Here is a 17,234-nt window from a genome sequence, read left to right on the forward strand (position 1 = left end):
TCGGCGGGAGGGAGAGAGGGACCCAAACCTATCTCACTCCTGCAAACACCATCTCCTTTGTAAATGTGCCAACACCACCAAGTGTACACCACAATGTGTATGTGTGTTAGCTTTTTCACAATCATTTCCCAAAGGATGTTAGCCACTCAACTTGCCACGCCACTCGATCCTAGCGACAATGCAAAGTTAGATCACTCGAGTGGCACTAGATGACCGATATGCAAACAAGTTTGCCCCTCTTGATAGTACGGCCATCTATCCTAAACCCGGTCATAAACTTCTCTACACACCTATGACCGATGAAATGAAATGCCCTAGGTTATACCTTTGCCTTGCGCATTCCATTCCATCTCCTCCAATGTCGATGCAACACATGCACCAACACGATCAATAATGATATGATCCACTTTATATCATCACATGATCATATTGGTTCATCGATCTTGACTCTACTTGCTCTTCACCGTTGCCATCGTCCATCGGCGCCAAGTCTTGCTCAAGCTTCACCGCCACGCGGTCCATCACTCCAAAGCCTTCGACTTGCCCTTCACGCTTGCAACCGGTCCATCAAGCCAAGTCTTGTCTTGATCTTCTCCACCTTGATCACATGACTCAATGTCATGTCTCATGTGCATTTAAGCTCCTTCATCGTCACATGTGTGAGCTTTGCAACATCTCCAAACCATTTTCACCTCCATGGCATATGTTGCTCACACACATGTACCTGTGGACTAATCACCTGTGTATCTCACATAAACACAATTAGTCCACCTAAGTTGTCACTCAATTACCAAAACCAAACAAGGACCTTTCACTTGTTACATGGTTGTTTTAGTAGCTTTTGGTTTGTTTTGGTTCCTATAAAAAACTGTACCTTTTTTGACAAGTGATTCACTATTACGATTTGGCAAGCACTGTATGCATGTGATCAGATTGCCACCCATGTGATGAGATACTGGAGCTTACCTTAGCTACTCCCTCCGTCCTATAATAGAGTGTATTCTAACATTCAAAATTTGTCATCAAATATAATGCATTCTGGAGGATAAAACATAGTTTTGCATTAAATAATTTTCATTTATCAACCAATCAACATTAATTACGCTTACGATATCATCTGATTACGAAATAAAACAAGGGTATATGTATTTTTATGTTCTCTCTTAATTTGTCTTAAAATTCATAGAATGCACTATATAACAGGTAGACTCGTAGGATTTTTTTCTGAAAAAATAAACATAGACTCATTGGATTAGAGCGCACCAATAGGTAAGACACTGAGACTGACGACACATATGGATTTGGAAATTGACAAAAGTGTAAAAGAAAAGAAAAAGCCCTATGAGCATGAGAAGGTAGGAATGAATTGTCTGACGCGTGGCTTGATGGGCTTCCTGATCACATGTTTCCTTTCCACACGCTGATCCGGCTCGGATTAGGCGTGCGATCGAGGCCCATCACGAGTTTTATCACACATGAAGAAGTGGTGGGTTTGTTCGTGAACAAACACACACCTCGCGAGTTGGAGATCGATCGCTACCGGATTCACCTTCTTTGCTGAGTGCCTCCGGCACTTGGTAAAGGCCGATATACATTCGGCAAAACCTTTGCCGAGTGTTACACTTGGCAAAGGACGCTCGGTAAACAGTTTATCGATAAAGACCTCTTTGCCGAGTACACTTTATCGGGCACTCGGCAAAGGCTCTGCCGAGTGCTAATCTGACACTCGGCAAAGAAAAGTCGTCGTGACGGCGAGCGCCACCGTGACGGCAAAGCCTTTGCCAAGCGCTAAATCGCCACTCGCAACGAATTTTTGAAAAAATATAAAAAAACCGTCGCCGCTGCCTTTCCACGTGCAGCGCGTGATGGATCCCGAGCGCGTCCTGCGCGGTGACGGTTTGCAGCCTCCAGCCGCGGCCGTAGTCGGCGAGGGCCGCGCTGGGGCCGAAGCTGACGGGCTCTTCGTCGTCCCTGACGGCCTCGACGTGCAGCGCCGACGGGGCCCCGGGTTCGAGCTTGCGGTTGATGGCGTGCAGCGCGCAGCGGGCCGTCATCCCTGCCGTGAACCGTTGGACCTTGCCGGAGCTCCTGCACGTCACCTCCAAGAACTGCGAAGCGGCAAGCAGACAGCAAGCGCGTCAGTTCGAGGAGAGCGGGTGTAGCAGGAGGAGGAGACCTTCCGCGGCAAGCAGACAGCAAGCAGACCTTCCACGGGATGAAGATGTACAAGAAGGTTCGTGGGGCTCTGTGCAGCAGGAGGAGAGCGGGTCTTACCGGTTGCGGTGGAGGAGGAGAGTCGCCACTGCCGTCCTTGCCTGGCTGTTGGGCGTCGCCGGGCTGCTGCACCCGTCGCTCCATCACAGCGCACTGACTCGCGCCCTGCTGGGTGAGCTGCCCACCCTCGGATTTGCCTGGCTGATGCGCGTCGCCGTGCAGTTATATAGTATAGCAGCTTTGCCGAGTGTCCTAGATCTGACACTCGGCAAAGCAGTGTTTGCCAAGTGTTCTAGATCTGACACTCGGCAAATGATTTTTTTTTATTTTTTGCCGAGTGTCCTAGATCTGACACTCAGCAAAGCAGGGTTTGCCGAGTGTACTAGATCTGAGCACTCAGTAAAGTTTTTTTTATTTTTTTTCTTCTTCTTCTTTTCTAGAAAAAAAGATTTTATTTCTTTGCCGAGTGTTTTAAAAATGACACTCGGCAAACCCCCTCTTTGCCGAGTGTTTTTTTGACACTCAGTAAACCAATCTCTTTGCCGAATGCCTTCTACTGACACTCGGCAAAGAGGTGATTTGCCGAGTGTCATTTTTTGACACTCGGTAAACCATTTTTTTCATTTTTGACCTCCATACTTTTTCTGCAGTCCTCATACAATACCTGGTACTCCATGTTCCAATGTGGCATATTTCTCGGACTTTTTCTATATTTCTTTAATTTATTTTATTTAATTGAATTTTCTTGGATAATTCAAATTATAACTGCTAGTCATTCGAATAATGAAAAAAAAATGAATGAGAAAATGATATTCATGTTATTTAGTATCACTGTTCGCCTAAACGGCCGTTTAGCCCGTTTACACACCGTTTAAACGCTACACGGTGGTACACCGTTTCCGTTTAATCGGTTGTTTTGACCGTTTAAACGGCCGTTTTCCCCGTTTAAACACCCGTTTTGCCCGAATAATAGGCTAAACGGTAGGTGACTGACTGTTTACCGTTTAGCGTTTAGGATAACACTGTTTAGTATAATGTGAGGCCGTATCCAGGAACAGACCACCAATTTCGAACATCTTGTTCACGAAACATGACCACGAACTTACGGTCGAGTTGTTTTTAAATTCTATAAAAAACAAACAAAGACCGAAAATCTGGAAACTTGTCGAGATGTCATGATATCATATGTGGAGGCTGTGATAAAAAATTAAGGAGGTTTCACGCAAGTTTGTCACGTACGATGCTTATCACCTCGTCGGCCTCTTCATGAAATCATGAAACTTCTTCGGAGATTCTTCGGTTTACAAGCATCATACGTGATAACTTGCGCGAAACCTTCTCAAATTTTTATCACAGCCTCCACATATGATATCATGACATCTTGACAAGTTTCATGATTTTTGGACTTTGTTTGCTTTTTATAGAATTTAAAAGCAACTCGACCGTAAGTTTGTGGCCATGTTTCGTGAACAAGATGTTCAAAATTGGTGGTCTGTTCCTGGATACGGCCTCACATTATACTAAATAACATGAATATCATTTTTTCATTCATTTTTTTCATTATTCGAATGACTAGCAGTTATAATTTGAATTATCCAAGAAAATTTAATTAAATGAAATAAATTAAAGAAATATAGAAAAATTCCGAGAAACGTGCCGTATTGGAACATGGAGTACCAGGTATTGTATGAGGGCTGTAGAAAAAGTTTGGAGGTCAAAAGTGAAAAAAATATGGTTTGCCGAGTTTCAAAAAATAACACCTGGTAAATCACCGCTTTGCCGAGTGTCAGCAGAAGACACTCGGCAAAAGGTAAACGGCGGCGTCTCTTTGCCGAGTGTTATTGTTTGCCGAGTGCTCGACACTCGGCAAACCTGGTCTTTGCCGAGTGTTATTGTTTGCGGAGTGCTCGACACTAGGCAAACCACCTCTTTACCGAGTGTTAGTTGTTTGTCGAGTGCTTTCTCTATGGCACTCAGCAAATAGCCTCTTTGCCGAGCGCTCGATAAAAAGCACTCAACAAAAGCTGGAACACTCGACAAAGAAGCCGTCTCTATTAGTGGATATTGCATTTGCATTTGGATCCGTGAGGACCCAGGAGAGAGAGGGACCGGCAGGGAGGAAGAGGATCGGAGTACCTTGACTGAAAGATTTCCTTTCTTTTTCTTCCGTGTCTTTGCCAAGATGAACGGTTGCCTTCAGCTTCTGCCTCTGACTTCTTTATCCTGCTGTTTATTTCTCTCTTTTTCAATAATCCTTTTATGTAGTATGTACTTTTAATAATTTTTTATAAGCACCGGACAGCGCACGCAGCCAGGCCAACGGAAATCTTCCCGTCCGAACGTTCGGATGGAAGTCATGCGCGGAGCGCCAACATCTACCTCAACATCTAATTTTTATTATGGGCTTTATTATTTTTTCCGGTGGCCCAATAATAATTATAGTACGACTGTGGAGGAAGGTCCAAGTACGTGTTTTTTATCAAATATGCGCTGCATATAGTAAGGAAAACATACTAATACACATACACATATGAACACAGACGCAAAGGATACATGGGAGGAAGCCGCCCCATCCAAACTACACAAAGCCACCTCAGCAAAAAAGAAAAATATAAGGAAGCCCTTCAGAGCCTTCGTGTCCACCAGAGTCGTCGTCTTTCGCCAACTTTTGCCGTCGACTATATCGCCGGAGAAAGCCGAGATAAACGGCACCCATTTGCAAGCCCATGAGAGCACCATCGCCCAGAGCCTTTGAGAAGAGCTGCACTAGAATCCCGCAACGGACGGGAAGAACTCTAGTAAATATCAGCCGAGGACACACCCTGTGCAAACCTAGACCTGGATTTGGCCGTCCTAGCGGAGACCAGGAGAAGAGAGAGCTAGACCGTCATGCCTGTCCACCGCAAACCTAACAACTTCCCCGCGAGCCTCCCTCACAAGCCCATCGTCATCTCAGAGAAGATGACGAGGTGAATCGGGACGAGGAGGATCTTATTCCACATAAGCCAACGCCGCCTCCACCAAGCAGACGCCGCTGGGATACAAACCCCAACAGAAACCTAATCTACACTGCTAGGCAAGGAGACGTAGATCCCCCACACATGCGAGGCCAGGAGGCTGCCGAAGGCGGAGGGGATTGACGCTCCTGCTTGGCGGGAGCATGGAAGTTGCAGTCGCTTTCGTTCTCGTGGGGACAGGTTTCGAGAGAAACCGTCCGCGCCACGTGCCTTGAGTAACAAGGTGTCGTTCCTTCCAAGTACGTGTTTCGTATCTGTTTGCTTCTCTATGGTGGATTTTTTCTTTTTTCTTATTCTTCTTTTTTCTTTCTTATTACTTATTTCTTTTATTTTCTTTTATTTTCTTATTTTTGTCTTTATGTCCATCTATTTATTTTTACTTCCCTTTTATTTTTATGTGATTTTTTATTGTTCTCTTCATCTTTATTTTGTTTTTCTTTACATCCTTCTGTATCCATTCTTTTATTTTTTATCTTTCTTTTATTTCTTATTTCTTTTACTAAACTTAATTTTTTTATTTATTTTATTTATTTTTATTTTCATGTTATATTTTTGTTTTCCTTTCTTATTTTAGTTTTTTTAGATTTTTTATTTTTTTCTCTTTTTATTTTACTCTAATTAATTTTTTTGTATTTTCATGTTTGCTTTTAAATTTTCTATATACCATGACATGCTATGATATTCACGTAGTATGCATGTGATGTCTGATAATATTGATGCCAAAGGGAAGGAGGCTGAGAGCGAAAATCTTCCTGTCTGAGCGCTTGAACGGGAGCCATGCGCTGAGCTGTGAGCGTGGATACTACACTCATACTGCATAAGCAAGCATGGCCCACGATGCGGCCTACAGCGAGCGCAACTGTACGGCCCACAACGATGTTTTCATGCTTGTGGTTTCCTAGGCTATATGGTTCACTTCTTTTTTATTTTCTATTCTTGTTACATTTCTTTTTCTTTTATTTTTTATTTTGCATGGTCTTTTATTCTTCTCTTTATTTTATTCATATTTTATATGTCATTTTTCCTTTTTACTTTACTCTAATGAATTTTTTCTTTATTTTTTTAATATTTAGTTCTTTTTTATTTTCTTTTTTCTTGCTTCGGTTTCTTTCCTTAATTTACTATATGACCTATCTTTTGTTTTCAAGTTTTTTTTCATTTTATGTGTTGCACAAGATGCATGTCTTATTCGCATAGTATGTATGTGTTTTCTCCTTCCTTATTTAAGTTATTCATTTATTTTATTTTTCTATATATTTATCATTTGATATTCATGTTTTATGTGCATTTTTCTTGTTTGTTATTGTACTCTACTTACTTATTTTAACAAATTCATTCGTTTACTTTTTTATTTTCTATATTATATGTCATATATGTGATGTTCACTAATATAATGTGATGTTATATGATGTATATTGAGATGTTTATGTTCTATAAATGGGATGTTCGATCTATACTATCTTTTAGTATTCCTAGTACTAGTGAGATTTTCTTTAGAATATTTTAGGATATTCGAAAAGTATCCATGTAATGTTTTAAATTTTCCTATATTACATGGTTTTTTATTTTTGTTTCCCTAATGCTTTGCTATAGCTTTTAATATTTTTATTTATATTATTGTATTTATTTTTTACTATTTCAATATATTTGATAGTTTTTTTTTATTTTTTTATGGATATTATAATATCAATTGCATGAACCTATAACTAGAATATTGTTTTCCTAAACTGATAACATTTTTACTAAAAAGACGCAACATTGTTTTATGGACCTAGAATTTTGCCTTTGCTTAATAAATAATACAAAATGATATATCTTCATGAGATAAATGTTCGTCAATAAATTTTTGTCAAAATATATTCATGTCAGACCTTGTTTTGAAGGATTTGTTGCAAGAAACACGATGGTGTAATTGAAATTTGATTTGGATGCTCGGTTTAACACCTATAACTTTTTTAAGTTTCAAAACGCTAGGAGATGTGTAGGAATGTATGGAAGAGACTATCCATTTTGCTCAGTGTGTGGTTTAATATCAAAAGTCTTCAAAACAAGTCGATTCTTGTGGCTGGGTCTGAGTTGTATTTGGGCCAACACTTAGTTGTGTCCAGCTATTAGGTTTTGTACGTTTGATCAAAACTGAATACCTGAGGGGTTACTATTGGTGTGTATCGTTCAGGGCCAAGTACATTGCCTAGGGCTTTTGAGATAACATTTAGGGACCATTTATAGCCCTAGAAGCTTTTTGTAAATACAAGCCTCAACAGGGGAAATAATAAAAATCTTCCCACCCACCACCACTATAAAAGAGATAGAGAGGGAAGGTGGAGGGGACCTTTTTTTTTGTTACTTATTTGCTCTCTTCTCTCACTCTATGCTCTCTTCCTCTCACTTTACTCTCGCTTCTCATTGTTCCGTCCTACAACAATACAAATTATTTTTTAGAAATTATAAATTCGACAAAAAATAGTAAAAAATATTTTAATCTTAGAAGACCCCACTAGGTAACACTATTTAAGAAAAAAAATGTGATGTTATAAAAGGTCTGTGAATTGATTCTTTTACTCAATTATTTTGAGACATGCAAACTTAGTTCCTTATTCTAAAATTTCATGAGGAGGCGCTTTAACATTACAACTCGCAAACTACTTGTCGTACACAAATGCATATCTCAGAGGCAAGAAGTTCAAATTATTCCGATCTCAGAGGCATATCTCAAATGCATGACTCAAATGCATAACTTGGAGACGACTTGTCAAACACAAATGCATATTTGAGAGCCAAATCAGAGGCAAGAAGTTCAACATTATTCCGATCTCCACAACAAATGAAGTCCAAACAGACAATACTTTCTGAAAAATGACAGCAAACACTACTACTCGGCCGTTTTGAGGAAGAGGCTTACTGCAACCTCTGCAAAGCTGCTGTTCGAAATGACAGTAAATAAATAGTAAAGATAACTACTCTGGTCTGGATGATGGCATCTGCTGATTAGGGTCCTCTTTATCACTTTCATCAGATTGTTGCATTTAGTGCATTCCCCCTCCTCGGCATATGAGCCTACAAAAGTGCAACCATTAACTATCACACATGTTTCTAAAAAATTAACAATCACACATGCATAAGGATGGCTTCCATACCTTGAGCCAAGTGAATACAGCCACCACGCCATTACTCACAGCATTAGCGACGGGTCTTGTGGGCTGACAGAAGCTATGTGCATTACATTGTGCCCACATGTTGTTATTTTATTTTACATCAGAACATAATCAATATTAGTCTTGAAGGAGCACAAAGGTTCAATCAGATTATGAATTGGATGTATGATTTAATAAATATGGTGATTTGAACATTCGTAACGATGAAATGATGAAGCAGTGCTGGAAAGCAGTAGCAAACGATGACTTGATACAACAACAGTCGCGTAGAATAAATGCAAGACTTGATACAACAACAGCGGCTGTGTGTTCATAGCGAGACGTAGATTCGTTTTCCAAACTTTTCATCTTGATTCTTTGCTGTTGATGTACTGTTCTAATCTATAGCCTTGTTTGCTTTGCATGATTGCTCCTGGATGCTTGTATGTTGCGGTGGTTATCGAGTATAGACGGTGAGCAGTTCTCAGAAGGTCAAGGGTACGACTTTGACGAGCAAGACCAGCAGGAGTACGTTGCTCAAGGCAAGTATAGCATGGGATCATCCTTGTTTCCTATTCACTTTAATTCATTAAATTCATGTTGCATATGTCTTCTTGTTAGGAATTTCCTAGAATTGAACTATTGCCTTGTCACCTATGGGTTATGCATATGGGTAGCTTTGCTAGAGCTCAGTTAAACCATGATCTTGTAACTTGACTAATGGTATATGCAATAAACATAAAATATGACTTTTTAGCAACATGGAAACAGAGGGCTGGAGTATTTAGCTACTTTCTAAATGCCTCAGATTCCTCTCCCTAAGGACTTATCTGTGAGTGATCATCCGGGACTTACAGTACAGCTGTGAGAGCTACATGGCTCTGGCTTTAGCTCAGTATCAGGGCCTTTTCTAGCTTGTTAGTGGTTACCTTCATTGGCGTAAAAATGGCTTGCCGAATCGGGTATAGAGCAGCCTCTAGCCTTATGTGTATAGGCTGCGTGTCAATGTGCCATCAGGAATGGAAGCTCTATATCTGTTTGCCGAGTGAATCTAATGACCCTAACTTGTTAGATGAACCTTTGAAAGGCTTCATAGTGACCCCTGCCTGCTCACCTTGGAAGTGTTTTGGGAGTTATAAACCCGGGCATATGGGTATCACGACTCACAGTGAAAGTATACAACCTCTGCAGAGTGTAAAACTGGTATATCAGCCGTGCTCACGGTCACGAGCAGCCTTGGAACATTTATGGAATAGATGAACATTAAACTTTATCTGTTTATGCTATTCATTACTCATGTTTACATTTGATCATGTGTTCTACCTTGGGAACTGAAACAACTTGATGCTACTCATAAGCTAAAATTGTGACAACTAAAAGCTGAACGCTGTTAAACCTGTGTCTAGCCTTTTGAGCCTCATGAACCCCGTGTTACACTTGTTAAGTACGACATGTACTTACGCTTGTTTATTTTCATTATTTGGATAAAAATCCCGGATGGGTAACAGATGACCTTGAGAATGATGATTTCCCTGAGGACTACTAGACTTGTGGTCAACCAGTTGACGTCCCTGTGAATTGGAGCTTCCGCGAGAGATCTTTTTATTATTTCCGCTATACTTATGTAATAACTATATCTTATTCGTGATGTAATAAACATTGGTGATGATACTATTCATAATTTGTCGGCTTATGTGTGACTGATCTCTGGGCGCACATAGGGTTTTGCACTCCATTTTATCCTTAAAATTGGGTGACAAAAAACAACTAAGTAATGCCTTAGTTCTGCAGCTACTCTTATTCCAATTTTCACTAAGCAAGACAATCACTGATTATTGGAGCCAAACTAAATCTTGAAAACACATACAAATTATTAACCAATTTAACAGAAATATTAACTTAGCATATATTCTTAGCATCAGAATATATTAAACTACACATAGAAAAATAATTGACATGGTGTAGAGCAAATAACAAGCTTACTAACCTACACAAGTTTGTTGATTGCAAAGAGTCAAGCATTGTGTACAGACTAATATTAACATCAACCTAGAGGCATGTAAGGTTACCTTGTCTCAGGTGCATGTATGTCAGAAACAGCAGCAACAATCATCCAGCATGCAGCAACAGCAAAGAGCAGCAAGCCTGCAAAAGGGCTTATTAAAATAGAAACACTACAATGTTTGAACTGTCAAAAAATCAATGAGCCAACAAGGTACTGTACCAATAGAAGATTTAAAAAAACAGTTCCTTAACTAATTGATCCATGCCAGCTGCTCCATGGCATCACTGTGTCCTGCTTCATGACAAATAAAGTTATAGTCAAAACCACTGTGAAGCACCAGACTTACGCCATGCTACTGCACTAGATCGACCATTTCAGCTTTAGGCAGTTCATACGGTTGCAGATCTTCAAATTCCTTTTCAGCAGCAGCAAGATCTTCCGTAGTCTTGTGTTGCCATGTGTTTCTTGAGTTTGCTACAAAAGGCAAAAAAATTCTCAAGCAAACATAAACATAAATCATAGGAGAAGATTCGACTTTATCACTTCAAGCGTTTTCAGTTCCTTCTCCCTACAGAGCACACAAAATTATGCATATGCCGAAGGAAGAAAAATAACTTTGGTGGCCTCACGTAGTATCGTATTGCTCATGCCTCCGTACATGTTCTCGGCCTATATGTGACACTTAAATCTTTCTGCTCTATAACCAAATCAAATTTACTAGTTATTTGGTTTATGTGAGAAGTAATGCATAGCTCTTTCCAAAGTCTTTCTACAAGGACTTACACTAACAATGCTATCATTATTTCCTTGCAAAATTTTGGGATGTAACTTGCACAAGGAACAGTACAACAATAATTTCCAGTATTCCTATTTGAATGACACCTAACAGAAGGATATGATTTTGCAGCAAATCTGTGCAGGTCCACATCCTAGAATGGAACTTTTGTACTCTTTCTTAACTCTGGCATCATTGCTAACATATTTTAACTCACACCTACAATACCACAGGCTGCAGATTTCTTTTTTTATCTATATAATGGTCGCTGAACTTAGTATCATTAAGAATCAATGTAATTGGTTAAAGATTCAACCATATCTCCAACGACAGGCTATTCCCAGATCTATTAAAGGCAATTAAAAGGACAGAGAGAGATGATAGGGTTACACAGCACACACCTTGATGCTGATCTAAAAAGCTTGGTGACGCCATGAACAAGGTGGAGACGAGAGTAGCCGGATCTGCCGCTGCCTTGGGGACCGCCGCCGCCTTGGGACCGCCGTCACTTGGGGTGCGCACCGCCGACTTGGAGCCGTACCGAGGAGAGCAGCTGGGGGACGCACCGCTGCGTTGGGGGCCGCCGCCGCCTTGGGGCCGCCGGGCCAGCACGCGAGGGCCCCGGGCGCGGGAACTGGCAGGCCGCCACGACTACCCGCTTGGCCGCTGCCGCTCCTGCTGGCCACGAGCCACCGGGCGAGCGTGGGGCGAGCCGGCCGCCGCCACCTAGATCCGCCCGACCCACCGTGATGAGAGGTAGAAGCAGCGCCGTGATGACGACAGGCACGAGCGGTGGCTGCATCTGGCGAGCGCTAGGGTTGGTACACCATTTATATATATGTGTTCAGGCTAAGCACGGCCCCCTTTTGGGCTGGCTGAAAGGCCACCGCGGCCCAGGCCCAGGTTAGCAACCAGTTTTGATTCCAGATGCACGTTGAATAGAATTTCTCTGTCGGTACTCTAACGACCGACAGAATAAATATAATTTTCTTGTTGGGTATACAGTAACACACAGAACAATTGTATGTTTTCTATCGGTTGGTCTCGTAACGACAGGAATATTTATGTTTCCAACTAGTCAACCCTGTCTTCTACTTCATACCCAGCTCTTGTACCTTAAACAACGGTGATCATTAATAAGAAGTCGTGTGTGCTAGCTAGGGGCAGATATGTGCCGAGGGCGACGGCCCTGGCCATGGCCCAAAAGATCTCTTGTACCCTCCTTAAAATCAACAACAAAAATAGATGCAAGGCAGAGAGAGAGAGATAAGAGTTACAATAATCTGTAAAGAGCCATTTCTCAAGAAAATGAAATGTTGAGTGGCATTTCTGAACGCACAATGGAATATTGAATGAATTACCTGTTAGTAAAAAAATTATTTACCGCCCTCCTTTTCCCAAATCAATTTCAAATTTAACATATGTCTTTCTTCAAAGAGTAACCTACAAAGCAAAGGAAAAAAAACATCAGTACGTGTGGCAATCAAGCTAGCAACGAAGATCAGTCGAACATAATGCTCTAGTCAGTATATGTAGTTATAGTTATATATTGTAATGTACTTATGTATGTTAGCATCTCTTATATGGAATACTGAACTATAATATTCATATAGCAGGAATTATCCATTATTGCTGAGAAAAATGAAGCCAGGGCAAACTTCATGCTCTTATCTCTGGGGTGGGCATAATTTTGTTGTTGCATAGCCACCGAAACCTTGCATAGAGCCATAGGTTCTTCAACAAGAAATTCAAGCAGCTATGGTGAAAAACTGACTGCACTCACTACAGGAAACAGTGACTTTGCCGTGTGCCACAGGCACTCGGCAAAGACCAAAAAACACTAGGCAAACAGTACACGACATCTATAGTGTCGGCAAACAACTATTTACCGAGTGTTTTTTATCGCGCACTCGGCAAATGGTTTGCCGAGTGTCAAATTTGACACTCGGGTCCTGTTCGCTGATCTGAATCTTGGCTGAAAAACACTGTTCTGGCTGAATTGTTGTGAGAGAGAAACACTGTTCCGTCTGAAAAAACAAGCCGAATATGGGGTAAGCCGAACGGGGCCTCGGCAAAAGAAAAGTGGTTTGCCGAGTGTTTTTCCAAAATACACTCGGCAAAATATTATTGTTTGCCGTGTTTTTGAGAATTACACTCGGCAAACCTATTTTTCCAAAGAAAAAAATATTTTTTCCTCAGCATACCATTATTGTTTGCCGAGTATTTTTGGGAAATTCACTCGGCAAACCTATTTTTCAAAGAAAAAAATAATTTTTTTCTCAGCATATTTCAGATTAATAGCTGCCATACAAAACACTCTTAGTACACCATATCTACGTGCACATCATGCTCCTGGCAACATAATTCTCATAATAACCACATGGACATAGAAATGAAGATAACAAATTTAAGTGACTAATAACAGGTATAAGTTCAGAAGAATCAACATCTAGAAAAAAATTCAAAAACTATGCTACCAAAATGGCGAGTCCAAAGTCCGTTTCCTCGGCGGGCGAATCCGATCCCACAAGCAAAGCGACCACCGACCGACCAGTGCCGCTGCTTGGCTAGGCAAACCTTTGGTTCCCCTGGCTCCTTTCCCCCAGGCCCCCGTCTCCTCCTAGTCATAAGTCAGAACTCAGAACAGGAAACATGGCAGATATATGGCGGCATTTTTTTTGCGATCATATATGGCGGCATACACTACTACACAAATTTTACTGGAGGCGGGCGTTTTCGGTTTTCCGCGGCGGGCAAAGCCGTCCGCCGCGGCCTAGAGGCCACAGCCAATCGTGGCTTAACCGCGGCGGGCGGCCTTGCCCGCCGCGGTACATATACTTTTACCATGGCGGGCACGTTAGGATGCCTGCTGTGGTTAATCATTTAAAAAAACAAAAAAAAACCAGGAGCCCGCCGGCGAGCCCGCTCTCGAGCCCACCGGCGACGGATCCGGGCTTCCCACGGCTGCAGATCCTTGCCGCTCGGGGAGGGAGAAGAGGAGCAGCCGGCCGGGCCCCAGCGTCTCGGGACCGTGGTGGAGGTCCTGGCGTCGTGGCCGTGGTGGATCCCACCGTGGTGGAGGGAGGCCGCCGCGCCGAACCGTCCTCGCCCGCCGGATCCGGCCACCGCGCGCCGCCACCGACCAGATCCGCCTCGGGATGCCATCACCTGCCGGATTCGGTCACCGCTAAAAGAAATAGATCGAGTTTTGACGTGAATGAATAATAAACAAATAAATAATTACCTCGATGGGGGAGAGATCGGAAGCCATGAACTGCGCGACGGTCTCGTTCTTGTCCTGCAGTTTCTTGCAGACCTTGGAGTCCTAGAGGTAGCCCCTGATCCTGTCCCAGTTCTTGGTGTTATCGACCCGCTTCTGCAGCCAGTTGGAGTAATCCCCGAGCCTGTACTCCTTGTACCCCCGCCCCGAGACGGCCTCCCCGGCGCCCTTGTTTGTCACAACGAAGGCGAAGACGGTGAAGCAGAAGAGGACGACGATGAGGACGAACATGGCGAGGTGGTAGACCCAGAGCAGCCAGGTCACGCAGCAGCAGGCGCCGATGAGGCCCACGAGTGAGATGACGAGGAGGAGGGCCCCGAGCACGATGACCGGCGCCGAGAGGTAGCGCTCACACTCTGTGCCGTCCGCGCGGTGGCCCAGCCAGATGCCCGCGCCCAGGATCGAGATGGAGAGCAGGAAGGTGACGAGGTTGAGGATCCCGATCAGGTTGTTGCTCAGCCGGAACGCCATGGCTGGTGGACGCCGGGGTGCGGGACTGCGGGTGGGAGGGAGTCGCGGCGCAGAGAGTGAGATGAGAGAGGGAGGCGCGGCTGCTGGGAGTGCGAGTGAAACCCTAGTCTGTGTATATATATGACGACGGAAATAGTGGGCCTCGCTTTGGGCCTATTGGGCCTCCGATTTTTCGTGGCGGGCCTTAAACGATGCCCGCCGCGGTAAATAACGATTTCCTGCGGCGGGCAAGTAAGGTGGCCCACCGCGGTAAACCCTTTTTCCGCAGCGGGCGCCTCGGTGGCCGGCCTCGGTGGCCGGCCACCGGTTAACCGTGGCGGGCAAAAGAGGTGCCCGCCACGGAGCCCAATTTGGCCACGCTGCGCAAATTGATTCCTGTAGTAGTGATATACTGCGCGGCAAGTAACTACTGTTAGTGTAATTTCTTTTTATATCCAAACTGGAACAGCTGCTTCCCAGAGAACCAATATTCCCCCTGTCTGATAAAGCAAGCAGAAAGTGGTTAGTTGATATGCTCGCACGCCGCGCAGGGCAGGCCAGCACAGCCGCGCCTGGCTGAGCGGGCGGGCCGTGGTGCTCCTGGCCTTGTCGCTGTTGCAGTTGGGAGTATTGGGGCCGCCGCTACCACATCCGGGAGGGAGCAGGGCCGGCGCCGACGTCGAAGGTCCTTGTGGGGAAAGGGGTCGCGGCTGCTGCCACGGGGAGACCTCCGGTCAAGGGGATGGGGCCCGCTGCAGGTCGGGGGAGAGTGGCCACAGCCAGTCGATGGGAGGGCCCCGCCGCCGCTCGAGTTGAGGGAGGTCACTAGGGAAGGAGTTGTTGGGGGCACGGACGCCGTCGGTCGGAGGAACGGGTCCGCGCCAAGCACCACCATCGCTGCTCGCCTTCTACGTCCGCCTCCCAGGCCACCTGCCGCACGCGCTCGCCCAGGCCGCCGATGAGGGAGGGAGCGGCGGATCCGGGGGAGGGACACCGCCGGTGAGGGAGGGGAGGGGCAGGGCGGCGGATCCAGGGGAGGGGCGCCACCGGTGAGGGAGGGGCGGCGGATCCGGGGGAGGGGCGCCACCGGTGAGGGAGGGGGGCGGCGGATCCGGGGGAGGGGCGCCGCCGGTGAAGGAGGGGAGGGAGGGGGCGGCGGATCCGGGGGAGGGGCGAGGCGGTGGATCCGGGGGAGGGGCGCCGCTGGTGAGGGGGGGGAGGGAGGGGAGGGGCCGGCTGCCGGCGGGAGGAGGGGAGGCGTCGACCGCACGCAGGAGAGGATGGGAGGGAGCGAGCTCGGAGGGAGGGGAGGGACGGGTGGGTGATTTCAGGGGCGGGTGGGTTTTTTTTTCTTCATTTTTTTTGCTTTGCCGAGTGTTGTTTTTGGACACTCGGCAAACCTCTCTTTTTGTCGAGTATTTTTTTGTGATACTTAGTAAACCCCTATTTGACGAGTTTTTTTTTGTTTGACACTCGACAAACTCTCCTCTTTGCCGAGTGTTTTTTTTTTGTTGAGTGTTTTTAGGATAGCACTCAGCAAAGAATTTGTTTGCCAAATGCCCGAGGGAATGCACTCGGCAAACATAGAAATACTCGACAAATTTAAGGTTTCCGGTAGTGACTGCCTATTATTGTTCGAATTAAGGAACTCATTAAGCCGATAAATTTTGCTTATATTCCTGTACAAAAACAGAGGGGCGCCAAACATTGCTGATTATGGAAAGGAAGCTATGTGATTGATCTCATGAAACTGAGATGTAATGCCCATTATTGTTCAAACTACATGTTAAAGGTTCGAATTTGAATCGTGCTTTGCTGATATGCTATTTTAGGAAAGAAAGAAACCTTTTCCTTGAACATCCACGCAGAGGCTAAACTGGAACTATGAGGATAACTTCATACTTAACACAAAGCACTCCACACTATAGAGTTGGTTATGAGAAGCCAGAAACCCATAACAAACGATTTCCTCATAACACAGAAACTTGCAACTCACCTGGCTTCTCGTTAGCGCTCGACCTCTCCCTCTACCGCTGACGCAGCTGGGGCCAGCTCACCAGAGATGAATGCCACCCCTTCAACTCCAGGGCACATCCGGCGCCTGATTTGGGATCAAGGTGAAGAGGGATGGATGGATGGACCACGGTTACACAACGTGTGGCACGGGTGGCGCGTACCTGGCCGTCTCCACCGTGCCAGATCTGACGGAGTGCAGTTTTCTCATCGTGAGTTGGGAGCTCGGCTGCCTGCTGCCATGGGCGACGAGCGTGTGCGCCGCGGAGGCCGGCGAGTTCCGCCCTATCTCGACACCATCGATTCGTGCGACTCCCCGTGCCATTGTGCCCGCCGAATTCCACTG

General features: G+C 44.7%; 2 protein-coding genes and 1 pseudogene across 10 annotated transcripts; all 3 read right to left on the reverse strand.

Annotated features, from left to right (window-relative positions):
• Positions 1-1,252: 1,252 nt before the first annotated feature.
• Positions 1,253-2,358, reverse strand: LOC136488314 (uncharacterized). The gene is made up of 3 exons (XM_066485294.1): positions 2,275-2,358; positions 1,834-2,108; positions 1,253-1,283 (listed from the first exon to the last, which is right to left on the reverse strand). Exons 1-3 carry the CDS (start codon positions 2,356-2,358, stop codon positions 1,253-1,255), a joined length of 390 nt encoding a protein of 129 aa, XP_066341391.1.
• Positions 2,359-7,987: 5,629 nt separating this feature from the next.
• On the reverse strand, positions 7,988-11,933 carry LOC136489921 (uncharacterized). Of its 9 annotated transcripts, none has more exons than XR_010767440.1 (6): positions 11,547-11,933; positions 10,741-10,844; positions 10,590-10,661; positions 10,435-10,510; positions 8,369-8,431; positions 7,988-8,288 (listed from the first exon to the last, which is right to left on the reverse strand). XR_010767440.1 is itself a non-coding variant. In XM_066486434.1 (6 exons), exons 1-6 carry the CDS (start codon positions 11,578-11,580, stop codon positions 8,244-8,246), a joined length of 372 nt encoding a protein of 123 aa, XP_066342531.1. In that variant the 5' UTR covers positions 11,581-11,933; the 3' UTR covers positions 7,988-8,243. The 9 variants fall into 9 exon arrangements, 2 of the variants coding, with proteins under 2 accessions (XP_066342531.1, XP_066342530.1); XR_010767441.1 differs by having other exon boundaries at positions 8,369-8,441; XM_066486434.1 differs by having other exon boundaries at positions 8,369-8,441; positions 10,622-10,661.
• A 1,918-nt stretch (positions 11,934-13,851) lies between these two features.
• LOC136488315 (tetraspanin-8-like) lies at positions 13,852-14,896 on the reverse strand (annotated as a pseudogene).
• Positions 14,897-17,234: the final 2,338 nt, after the last annotated feature.

This window comes from Miscanthus floridulus, chromosome 10 (assembly GCF_019320115.1).
Source record: "Miscanthus floridulus cultivar M001 chromosome 10, ASM1932011v1, whole genome shotgun sequence".
In the NCBI taxonomy this organism is placed as follows: domain Eukaryota; kingdom Viridiplantae; phylum Streptophyta; class Magnoliopsida; order Poales; family Poaceae; genus Miscanthus; species Miscanthus floridulus.

Coding starts and splice junctions, on each gene's coding strand:
- LOC136488314 (XM_066485294.1), bottom strand. CDS start 2,358: ATGGAGCGACGGGTGCAGCAGCCCGGCGACGCCCAACAGCCAGGCAAG. Junction 2,109..2,274: donor CTCCTCCTCCACCGCAACCG/GTAAGACCCGCT, acceptor GCCGCTTCGCAG/TTCTTGGAGGTGACGTGCAG. Junction 1,284..1,833: donor GTGGAAAGGCAGCGGCGACG/GTTTTTTTATAT, acceptor ATGTGTCGTCAG/TCTCAGTGTCTTACCTATTG.
- LOC136489921 (XM_066486433.1), bottom strand. CDS start 11,580: ATGGCGTCACCAAGCTTTTTAGATCAGCATCAAG. Junction 10,665..10,740: donor AACTGCCTAAAGCTGAAATG/GTCGATCTAGTG, acceptor TTTGTCATGAAG/CAGGACACAGTGATGCCATG. Junction 10,511..10,621: donor CAGCTGGCATGGATCAATTA/GTTAAGGAACTG, acceptor GCCCTTTTGCAG/GCTTGCTGCTCTTTGCTGTT.